The 12,218-nt window shown below is 41.3% G+C and overlaps 1 protein-coding gene across 1 annotated transcript; it reads left to right on the top strand.

The window, feature by feature from the left end:
• The first annotated feature begins 1,502 nt into the window (after positions 1-1,502).
• On the top strand, positions 1,503-11,677 carry PIGZ (phosphatidylinositol glycan anchor biosynthesis class Z). The gene is made up of 3 exons (XM_026649956.1): positions 1,503-1,652; positions 7,183-9,132; positions 9,539-11,677. The coding sequence occupies exons 1-2, from the start codon at positions 1,535-1,537 to the stop codon at positions 8,781-8,783; spliced, it is 1,719 nt and encodes a 572-aa protein (XP_026505741.1). The 5' UTR covers positions 1,503-1,534; the 3' UTR covers positions 8,784-9,132; positions 9,539-11,677.
• Positions 11,678-12,218: the final 541 nt, after the last annotated feature.

Below are 12,218 nucleotides of genomic sequence, written 5' to 3'. Positions count from 1 at the left end.
CCCCCCCAGAACCTCCGCCCCATCCAACCACTCCCTGTCCCCTGACTGCCCCCCGGGACCTCCTGCCCCTTATCCAACCCTCCCTCTCCCCGCCCCCTTACCAGGCCGCTCAGAGTGGCAGGACTGGCTTATTGGAAAGCCTGGGAGGTGGGCGGGCACAAGCACCATCGTCTCATCCACACATTGAGACCCTGCAGTTCTGCCTGTCTAACTGGCCCTGCATTTGGAACTGGAAGCATTTCAGAGAATGCTACCGTGGAGTTCCTGGACTTCAGTCTCTTACCTAGCAGCCTAAATTTTACCTCCAGGACTTAGAAGACGCTAGAGCTAAAAGCTACAGAAATACTATAAAAGCTAACATAGAAATCACTGAAAACTAACAATTAAGAACTAACAATGATGAACTAACAATGCACAAGCTGCACTTGTATTGTCCCCCCCCTTAATCTACTCAACTTTCACCAGCATTATTTTCGCACATAATTTAGGTGAAACATTGGACTTTAACTCAGTCAGAATAAAGTCTTTTCATTCTAAAATCTCAATTTGGGGGCGGGGAGGGTGTCACTTTTTATATAGAGGCCTTTCTGCTCTTGGAGTAATGACTTCTGATCACATTGAGATGTCTTTAATTTGTGTCTAATCCAAACATGCATGTATACTGTTCGAGCACTTTTGTCTGTGGACTCAAGGTATTTTACACATATATTAGGAGGCCCAAATGGGTCTTAGAACTATACTTTGCTGTTGTGTAGGCAAGGTCTAAGAGTATCAAAGTGTCACTGTACCTTAAGAAATATAAACTGTCATTGGAAACATACAAGCTGTAAGTCATTTACATTTTTGTACTTTTCATTGTCTGTTTCTTTATGAAAATCGATAAACGTTTAATCTAATCTATGTATACTGAAAGAAAGAAATGCTGTCCATTCATTCCTGTTGGGCTGTCCCTATACTCATATTGTACATACTCTCATAGTTTTAAGTGGGTTGTATTAATTTTATTAGGAAATAATCTATTTTCACAGCTGAGCACAGTAGGTAAGTCTGTAAAAATGCGGATACACTCTTTGAGCATGCAAATTGAGTAAAATGAGCTTGCAAATGGATACTGGGGGCCTACAGTTACTTCATGTTTTTAAGGAAAAAGGTGTGATAGGTATATCCATATTTTTGTGTGTACATCCTGTGTGCCCAGCTGTGAGAATGTGTCCATAAAGGCCAAATTCCACACTTGGCTGTGCAAGGTTGTCACCTATTCAAGGCCAATATTAGCCATAAACCTGTACATCAGAGGGGAGACTTTATCCCTAATTAGTTTTCATTCATACTTCCGTCTACCTTTGCTTTATAGTTTTAGGAATGATTGACAATGTTTTGCTCTCTTTGATGGGTAAGATTTGTTCTTGTAATAAACTTTTTGTCCATTTCAGGGTCAAAGTTACTGATCTCATGGCAACTGATGTTTCTAATAGTCCAAGTCTGTGACTTTGCCCAGACGTCATTCAGTTCTGGCAAGTGGAGTGAACTTAGGATGTCAGCCAAGACTTTTTGGGGGATTCTTGCTCTGCTCCGAATTTTCTGGTGTCTTCTTCCTCAGACAGGTTACCTTCATCCTGATGAATTCTTCCAATCACCTGAGGTCATGGCAGGTAAATTTTCCTGCATTTGTGCATGGTTATTTTTAGAAACCCAGTTTATATTAATTCTCTACATTCTAGGGGTTTAAGCAGCAAACATTACATTATTCACATTATCAGATGTAAAAAGGCAGCATTGTTGAGCAGTTGGCTGTCCCATTGACAGGCAGTGTGACTCTGACCAGGTTACTGAACCTCTCTGCTTCAGTTTTCCCATCTGTAACATTAGAATAATATAGTACTTGCTACCTCACCAGGACAATATACTCTGAGGCTAAAATTATTAATGTTTATAAAGCATGTAATTGTACAGCTGGATTCTGATTGGATTATTGTGCTATTCTGATTATGTGAGAATATACACAAACACAACAGTCCATAGATGGCCCCCCCTGTACTGGTCTTCAATCTATAAACAGCAAATCCGCGTATTGCTCCTAAAACCTACAAAGCGGAGCAGAGGATCTGGTCCAAGAGGTGAATATAGCTGAACTGCTTGATAATAGTGACCATAATGTAATTTAATTTAAAATCCTTGTGGGGGGCAAAATACCAAAGAAGCCCATCACTGTAGCATTTAACTTAAAAAATGGGAATTACATAAAAATGAGGAAGCTAGTTAAACAGAAATCAAAAGGAATAGTCACAAGAATGAAATTCCAGGAAGCTGCATGGAAACTCTTTAAAAACACCATAAAAAGGGGTCAAATTAAATGTATACTCCAGATTTAAAAAAAAAAGGACCAAAGGAAAATGCTGTCATGGCCAAACAACAGAATAAAAGAGGCAGTTAGAGGCAAAAGAGCATCCCTTAAAAATTGAAAGTCAAATCCTACTGAGGAAAATAGAAAGGACCACAAACTCTGGCAAGTCAAGTGTAAAAGTATAATTACGCAGGGCAAAAATGAATTTGAAGAGCAATTAGCAAAAGACACATAAACTAATAGACAAAAAAAAATAAAAATTAAATACATCACAAGCAGGAAACCTGCCAAACAATCAGTGGGGCCACTGGACAATCCAGGTACTAAAGGAGCACTCAAGGAAGATATGGCCATTGCAGAGAAGCTAAATGAATTATTTGCATCTGTCTGTCCAATGCAGAGGGTGTGGGAGAGATTCCCACACCTGAGCCATTCTTTTTAGGTGAAAGATCTGAGGAACTGTCCCAGATTGAGTTGTTGATAGAGGAGGTTTTGGAACAAATAGATAAATTAAACATTAATAAGTCATCAGGACCAGATGGTATTCATCCAAGAGTTCTGAACGAACTCACATATGTAATTGCAGAGCTACTAACTGTGGAATGTAAACCAATGGCCTAAAACAGCTTCTGTACCAGATGACTGGAGGATAGCCAATGTGATGCCAATTTTTAAAAAAGGCCCCAAAGGCGATCCTGACTATTACAGACTGGTTAACCTAACTTCAGTATCAGGCAAATTGATTGAAACTATAGTGAAGAACAGAATTATCAGATGCATAGACAAACATGGTTTGTTGGGAAAGAGTCAGTATGGCTTATGTAAGGGAAATCATGCCTCACCAATCTATTAGAATTCTTAGAGAGGTTCAACAAACATATGGAAAGGGGTGATACAGTAGTGTAGTGGGGTGGCTGCCCCACTCCTGGATAAAAGGGATTAAAAGCAGTGAGAGCAGCTGAGTAAGTAGCTGACCACAGGTGTGGCCAGCTCAATCAGGGCCCAGCTGGCCCTGATAAGAGGGCTGTGGGCCAGAAGCTGTAGGAGTCTTACTCTAGCCCTGGAGTGGGAAGGGTTAGCTGCCTGGGAGCAAGGTACTTGAAGCAGAGCAGAGCAGAGCAGTGCAGGGGAAGGGCAAAGGCAAAGGCAAAGGGCAAAGGCAGCTTGTTGAAGGCCTGTGAAGGTACTGGGGTTACAGAGGTGCAGCCTGGGAATAGGCAGAGGCAGCAGGTCCTAACCCCTTGCCAATGATGAGTGGCCATTACAGACTGCAGTCTGCCCCAGTGAGCGGGGGCTAGATGATGACTGGCAGTAGCCTCTGAGGCAAGGTGGGTTTAGAGGGTTGGGGGTTCCCCTGGGAGGGGAGACCCAGAGTGTGGGGGGTACTGTGGTGGGCAGAACCATGAGGAAAAGGGCACTGGGGTCCAGGAGGGACATGGGGGCCAGTGGCAGGTGAGACACCGGCAAGTAGGAGGCGCTCTGTATGCTGGAGAGCTAATTCACAGATGACCAGCAGGAGGCGCCGTGCCGGTGAGTCTTCACTTCTCTACAAGTAGATATAGTGTACATGGACATTCAGAAAGCCTTTGACAAGATCCTTCACCAAATGGTGTTAAGCAAAATAAGCAGTCATGGGAAAAGAGGGAAAGTCATCTCATGGATCAGTAACTGGTTAAAAGACAGGAAACAAAGCATAGGAATAAATGGTCCATATTCAGAATGGAGAGCGGTGAATAGCAGTGTCCTCCAGTGATCTGTACTGTTCAACATATTTATAAATGATCTGGAAAAAGGAGTAAATAGTGAGGTGGCAAAGATTGCAGATGATACAGTATAGTTAAGTCTAAAGCAGACTGCAAAGAGTAACAATGGGGATCTCACAAAACTGGGTTTATGGGTAACAAAATGGCAGATGAAATTTAAGGTTGATAAATGCAAAGTAATGCACATTGGAAAATATAATCCCAACTCTAAATACAAAATGATGTGATCTAAATTAGCAGTTACCACTCAAGAGAGAGATCTTGAAGTCATTGTGGATAGTTCTCTGAAAACATCTGCTTAATGTGCAGCGAAAGTCTAAAAAGCTAACAGAATGTTAGACACCATTAGGAAAGGGATGGATAATAAGATAGAAAAGATCATAGTGCCACTATATAAATCCATTTTATGCCCACACCTTTAATACAGTGTGCTGTTCTGGTTCCCTCCACCCCCATCTCAAAAAAGATATACTGGAAATGGATAAGATGCAGAGAAGGGCAACAAAAATGATTAGGCGTATGGAACAGCTTGCCAGAGAGATTAAAAAGACTGTGACTATTCAGCTGGGAAAAGAGAAGACTAAGGGGGGAGAGGGTATGGTAGAAGTCCATAGAATTGTGAATGGTCTAGAGAAAGTGAATAAGGAAGTGTTATTTACCCCTTCACATGACACAAGAACCTAATAAAATTAATAGGCAGGAGGTGTAAAACAAACAAAAGGAAGTAATTCTTCACACAACGCACAGCTATTGGGCTTGATGCAGCAAATACTGAGTGAAATTCTATATACTTTGTTAAGCAAGTGGTCAGATTAGGTGATCACAGTGGTCCCTTCTGGCCTTAAAAATCTCTGAATTCTTCAGGCTCTCTGTATGCAGAACACCTATTGAAGCTAATGGATATTCTGTAGCATTGGACCCTAATTCTATTATCTAGGAATTATAATTGATTAATAACAAAGCTATGTCTAGTATATTTATATAAAATGGGCAGGTTGTTTGAAAATATTTTGAGAACCGAACTTTCCATTTGAACATTTTTAAATTAATAATACTTAGCCTTCATATAATAATTTTCATCTACAAAAAGCACTATACAAGTACTAACGAATCCTCACAACCCCCATGTAAGGTGGGTTCTGTATGTACACCTCTACCCTGATATAAGGCATTTGATACGGTCTCGCATGATATTCTTATCGATAAACTAGGCAAATACAATTTAGGTGGGGCTATTATAAGGTGGGTGCATAACTGGCTGGATAACCGTACTCAGAGAGTTGTTATTAATGGTTCCCAATCCTGCTGGAAAGGCATAACGAGTGAGGTTCCACAGGGATCTGTTTTGGGACCGGCTCTGTTCAATATCTTCATTAACGACTTAGATATTGGCATAGAAAGTACACTTATTAAGTTTGCGGATGATACCAAACTGGGAGGGATTGCAACTGCTTTGGAGGACAGGGTCATAATTCAAAATGATCTGGACAAATTGGAGAAATGGTCTGAGTTAAACAGGATGAAGTTTAACAAAGACAAATGCAAAGTGCTCCACTGAAGAAGAAAAAATCAGTTTCACACATACAGAATGGGAAGAGACTGTCTAGGAAGGAGTACGGCAGAAAGGGATCTAGGGGTTATAGTGGACCACAAGCTAAATATGAGTCAACAGTGTGATGCTGTTGCAAAAAAAGCAAACATAATTCTGGGATGTATTAACAGGTGTGTTGTGAGCAAGACATGAGAAGTCATTCTTCCGCTCTACTCTGCTCTGGTTAGGCCTCAGCTGGAGTATTGTGTCCAGTTTTGGGCACCGCATTTCAAGAAAGATGTGGAGAAATTGGAAAGGGTCCAGAGAAAAGCAACAAGAATGATTAAAGGTCTTGAGAACATGACCTATGAAGGAAGGCTGAAAGAATTGGGTTTGTTTAGTTTGGAAAAGAGAAGACTGAGAGGGGACATGATAGCAGTTTTCAGGTATCTAAAAGGGTGTTATAAGGAGGAGGGAGAAAACTTGTTCACCTTAGCCTCTAAGGATAGAACAAGAAGCAATGGGCTTAAACGGCAGCAAGGGAGGTCTAGGTTGGACATTAGGAAAAAGTTCCTAACTGTCAGGGTGGTTAAACACTGGAATAAATTGCCTAAGGAGGTTGTGGAATCTCCATCTCTGGAGATATTTAAGAGTAGGTTAGATAAATGTCTATCAGGGATGGTCTAGACAGTATTTGGTCCTGCCATGCGGGCAGGGGACTGGACTCGATGACCTCTCGAGGTCCCTTCCAGTCCTAGAATCTATGAATCTATGAATAACGCTGTCCTCGGGAGCCAAAAAATCTTACCGCATTATAGGTGAAACCGCGTTATATCGAACTTGCTTTGATCCGCCGGAGTGCGCAGCCCCGCCCCCCCTGGAATGCTGCTTTACCGCATTGTATCCGAATTCGTGTTATATCTGGTCACGTTATATCGGGGTAGAGGTGTATTATAATTAAGGATATGATTTTTCCATGGTGGTCACGGATTCTGTGACTTTAACAGACCTCTGTGAGTTCTTCAGCTTCTGCTCTGGCTACAGGAGCAGCCCCCACCGCAGGAACAGCAGCCGGGGCTGGAACAGTGGCAGCCCTTAAGGCTGGAGCAGCGGCAGGGGGCTGGGGAGCCCCCAGGGCCAGAGCAGTAGCCAGGACTGGAGCAGCCCGAGCAGTCAGGGCTGGGTCAGTCCCCAGGGCTGGAGCAGCAGCTGCAGCCGGAGCAGCCCCCATGGCCGGAGCAGGCCCTAAGGCTGAAGCAGCCCCCACAACCAGAGCAGCTGCCAGGGCTGGAGCAGCTCAGATGGTAGACGTTTTTATTTTGGAAACAGGAAGATCTGATTTCTCTTTCTGTTCTCACTATGAAGTTCTAAATAGCCATGGTGGACAACATAATAACTACTCTGAAGTCCTAGATGGTTATAGTTTTGTTACAGTATTATTGTCCACTAAACCATGCTGCTTCTCATAGCAAACTGTATTTTTAATGCATGTATACTGGTCAATTTGCCAAAATGTGTCATCTGCTTTTCTTCTCCCTCCACAGGAGATATTTTAGACCTACAAGTCTATTATCCCTGGGAATTCCTTTCCAGTTCTCCTTGTAGAACAGTTGTGTTCCCATTAATTACATCTGGCATTACCTACTGGATGATCAAGTCTTTGCAACAGCTGGGCATGTGGTCAAATGGCATCAACAGCTACACCCTTCTTGTGTCACCTCGCCTTCTCCTCACCACCTTTTCTTTCATACTTGACTATAGCGTGTATCGGCTAGCTCCTTTCTGGGGTGCAGATCGGTGGAACGCCCTGGTTCTGCTTGCTGGGTCCTATGTCACACTAGTATTTTACACAAGAACATTTACTAACACACTTGAAGGACTTCTGTTTGCCCTGCTGATGGTACTAGTATCTCCAAAAGCAGTTGGTTATGGAACAGACATCAACCAGGTGAAACCTACCAGTAGCAGTCTCATAGGGATTATAACAGTTGCTGGATTTTTCAACAGGCCAACTTTTCTGGCATTTGCTTTAATGCCACTGCTTTACTGGGCAGTTTTAAATGCCACTTCTCAGCACAGCATTAAAACTATTGCAAACCACCTCTTGAAGCTTGTTTCAAGCACAGCTTTCACTGCCATCATCTTCACAGCAGCTGACACTTTATATTTTACCTCCATTGGATCAGAGATTAGCCTATACAGCATTAAAAAGAATGGCCTGTTAAGCACCATAGCTCAAATAAATCAGAATGTAATAGTGACCCCTTTTAATTTTCTCCGCTATAATCTTAATCCCCATAATCTTGCACAGCATGGGATTCACCCAAGATTAACTCATTTTGCAGTCAATGGTATAATGCTCTTTGGGATCCTGCACATTCTGGCTATCAGTGTTGGTTTAAAAATGCTGAAAATAAACATCCATCAATTATCATGGATCAGACTACATAATCATAGGTCACCTACAATGTTGGTGCTTGCCAAGGGCAATCCAACATTATTATTATTCTATTTTGTTCCTTTGGCATTCCTTTCCCTGTTCAACCACCAAGAACCTCGATTCCTCATTCCTCTTATTTTACCACTAGTCCTATTGATCGCACCGCAGAATAGAACCCTGAAGTGGAAACCCATCATTATTATTTTCAATGTTCTTGGTGCCCTTTTGTTTGGGTGCTTACACCAGGGAGGGCTGATCCCATGCCTGTCTCATTTAGAACAGCTCATACATTCTACAGAGTCCCTGAACCATCCAGCACACTATACTCTACTCTTTGCTCACACCTATATGCCTCCCAGGTTTCTGCTCAGTATCAATAAGAGAGACCCACTAGTAGAAATAATTGATATGGCTGGAACTGAAGAAAACACCCTCTGCCAAACTTTGGGACAATTAGCAAACAAGATTGCCTGTGGGACTAGAGAGACTGATAAAGAAAGAACTTGTCATTTTTTTGTTATAACCCCCGGTACAGTCAGAACAGCAATACAAAAATGTGGGGTTCTGTTCAAGAATGAGACATTAATATTTCCACACTTGACAATGGAAGATCCACCACAAATATCCTTTCTATTCAGTGAAAAATGGAGAAGTCAGTTAGGACTATACATCCTTCAGATAGACAGAAATGAACAGAGCATTTAGTTATTAGAGGATTTATGTTTCACTTTTTAATTTTATTTAGTTCTGGTGAAAGTTGCTCGATCAACAGTCCTGGAGATTGATGTTCTCTCCCTTTATTCACAGACACAAGTACAGCACAAGCAGTGAGAGTGCAAACTTCCCCATATTGTCCCCCCACTATTACCCTCACCAGTGTTCCTCAGCCCTATTCTGGATGAATGCTATCTAAGTGTGAGGTCGTTCGATCTCCAGCATTGTTTTTACACCAGGATAATTTTCCTGCTGGGAGAGGACAAAATCAGAGAAAAAAGGCTGAAGTTCTCTCCACAAAACTTTCCAGATGGTTTTGGGTCAGTTCTTCTTGTGTCAGGTATATTGTTTTGTTTTTTTATTTCTTTTATTATATCTCTTTGGATTATACTTTTTATTTATATGCATTAATGCTGCAGTTAAGCATTCAGGGCCTCCTCCCAGTAGTTACAGCAGGCTCCAGTCATGATATAGAATTCATCTTTATGAGCACCTCCGTTACAGGATGGTGCATGATCAGATATATCCTCTCAAGGGATTGTATCATGTCCTTGAAAAGGGAGTGGGATTAGTCATTGTCTAGTAATGTCTAATGTTTTATCACTAGCGAGTCAGATCCTAGGAATGGAAGCCCCAGGTTCAATCCCCAAACCAGCCACTGCTTAGTCTTACTGTTCATTTATCTTTTCCTGCTACAAGGCCATTTATTTGTGGAAACAGTATATTTTAAATTGCCTTTCTATTAGGAGTGGATCTGAACCTGAACCCATAGATCCCTGAACTACAGCGAGGGGAATTGCAGAAGTTGAACCAAGATCTGGACAGAAATTTCACAGGTGACCCCCTTTGGATATAGGAGTTTGGTTCTGGCCATTATGGACAAACACTTCCAGACTTTGGGGAAATATTAATCCTGATCCAAACCTTATATGTCAAGCCTGTCTCTTTCAGATGAACCTGCCAATGATAAATGGGACTTGTTCAAATGCCAGTCATACTACACAAAGGGCATGGTACATACAGTTTCAGATCTTAAATGCCAATTTTACAAGCAGACCAAATAATGGACTATGAAGATAGTTTATGAGGCCAAGTTGTAAAAGGAAATCAAGACCAAGTCCCAATATGAAGAATTTATCATTGTTTGCCAGATTTCACATAAATTCACAGATGATGATGTCCATGCTTGGCATTCTGATCAATGTAAATAGTTTTTGGTCTCTGCAAAGCACTTTATACTAGGGGGGGAAGCTGTTTTTCCTAATTGTGGAAATGCATGTAGGTTATGTGTATTTGTTTGCTTTGCTGTTTTATGTAACATTAGAAGAAGTTATGAAAAGACCTTGATACTGTACCAAATGTATTTTTCAGGTTAATTCTATTGTTTTCTATGCTGCTACACATTTCTGGAAAGAATCTTGTTCCATGTGTTTTGTGTTATAGTTGGGGGGGTGTTGTACTGACTTTTCAGAACCATGTTTAATATTTCAGACCTTCCTTGGTGTTCATAGCAGAATTCAGTGAAGGCACATAGTAAAGAACTGAACTTCTTTTTTATATCTTGGAACGTATATAACCTCCATCACCATAGTATCTGAAAGTCTTATAGCTCTCATTTGATGTAGTGAACTATTATTCTCCATGGTACACTGAGATCGTGTGGCTTTTCTATGGTCACAGAGGCAGCCTATGGCAGATCCAAGAACAGAACCTGGCTCTCCTGAGTGCCAATCCATCTCCTTAATCTCAAACCCATCTTTCCTCTCTTACCAGGTAGATCTTTGCTGTTTATACGTGGGCCCGTATACCTTGCATATCTAAAATGCCTACTGACATCAAGTGGAGTTTTTAGGTGTGCAAAGGATGCAGGATATGCCTCTATGTGTGTCAGATTTAATCTTATTTCAATAGCACTCTTCATCCTCAAGCATACTTAATTTGTATAACATTTTGTATACACACATGAAATTCAGCTACTACTGTAATGGACCATGATTACTCTTCAGCACACAGCAACATTACACAAATTAAAAATAGGCAGTGAGAACTACCATCTCCAACTGAAACTGCATGGGGAGAAATGAGGTTAATAGACCTCTGTATTATGATGTATTGCCCATTAAGATAGTAACATACCGTTTTAGATCATTCTTTCAAATAGCACATTCTGAGGGCTATTTTAATACTGAAGTTTCTTTCTGCCCCCACCACAGCCAGGAACTTGCTCTGGCAAGTTATTTAATCTTTCTGTGACTCATTTTACCTATCTGTAAAGTGGGGTTAATACTTACCCCACCCAACAGTGTAAAGTTCTTTGAGATCTTCAGATGAAAGGGGCATTATAAATGCAAAGTATTACTACTGTATATAAGATGCCTGCTGTGACAGTTATGGCAATTTACTGCAATATCTTTGGAAGATCTTACTGTATTAAGTATATGTAATATTGTGGGCCAGACACTGTATGTAATTCCATGGGGGTGGGCGAACACAGCTTCTCCAGGAACTAAGAACAGTGGGGGTGATTTGGAAAATTTACTCAGGTTGTAACATCTCCAGAGTTACCACCACTTGGAGAGGCTCACATATATTGGTTCAAACTGGATTCTCTAGAGACCAACAGACAAAGTGTAGACTTTTAGATAAATAGCCTGAATTTAAACTGACTCGGGGCCTTCTTTCTGATCCAGCAAACTGATTGTGGGGAAAGAACAATTGCATTCTGCCAATAAATCGCATATCTTATTTTACGCTTTCATGCATATTGTGGGGATAATTATGACAATAAAAGAATTAAAGTTAGCTTAAGTCTGGTTAAGAAAATAATATACACCTCTACCCCGATATAACGTGACCCAATATAACACGAATTCAGATATAACGCGGTAAAGCAGCGCTTTGAGGGGTGGGGCTGGGGCTGGGTGCTCCAGCGGATCAAAGCAAGTTCGATATAATGCGGTTTCACCTATAACGCAGTAAGATTTTTTGGCTCCCGAGGACAGTGTTATATCAGGGTAGAGGCCATGAGAATAAGTAGTATTACTTATTGCTTGTAGTGTGGGAAGGATGTTTGGTTCCAAAAGTAACCAATAAAATAAAGAGCTACAGTAACAAACAAATAAAAACTGTCTTAAAAGAAACAAGCACGAACCTTCCCACCATTCTGCTGATAAGCAAGGAGTGGGGAGGAGATAAGAAGGGAAGGTCTTGGAGGAAGGAAAATAGCAAGGATAAACTGCTTCAAATGGGATTTTTGCTCAAGATAGCAAATTAGCTGAAGGATATAAAGAGAGCCATGAATCTGAAGGTTGGTTGTGAGACCCTGCCTGATCATGCTGGAGTACATAGATTAGATGTTTTTTACTTAGGTCTGGTGTGTCTCTAAGTAAGTATACTGATCAGATGCTTACAACTACTTTGTTACTG

Source organism: Terrapene carolina, unplaced genomic scaffold (genome assembly GCF_002925995.2).
Source record: "Terrapene carolina triunguis isolate 2854851 unplaced genomic scaffold, T_m_triunguis-2.0 Scaffold88, whole genome shotgun sequence".
In the NCBI taxonomy this organism is placed as follows: domain Eukaryota; kingdom Metazoa; phylum Chordata; order Testudines; family Emydidae; genus Terrapene; species Terrapene triunguis.
Note: the sequence above shows the minus strand (reverse complement) of the source record. Positions and strands in the feature narration are given on the sequence as shown.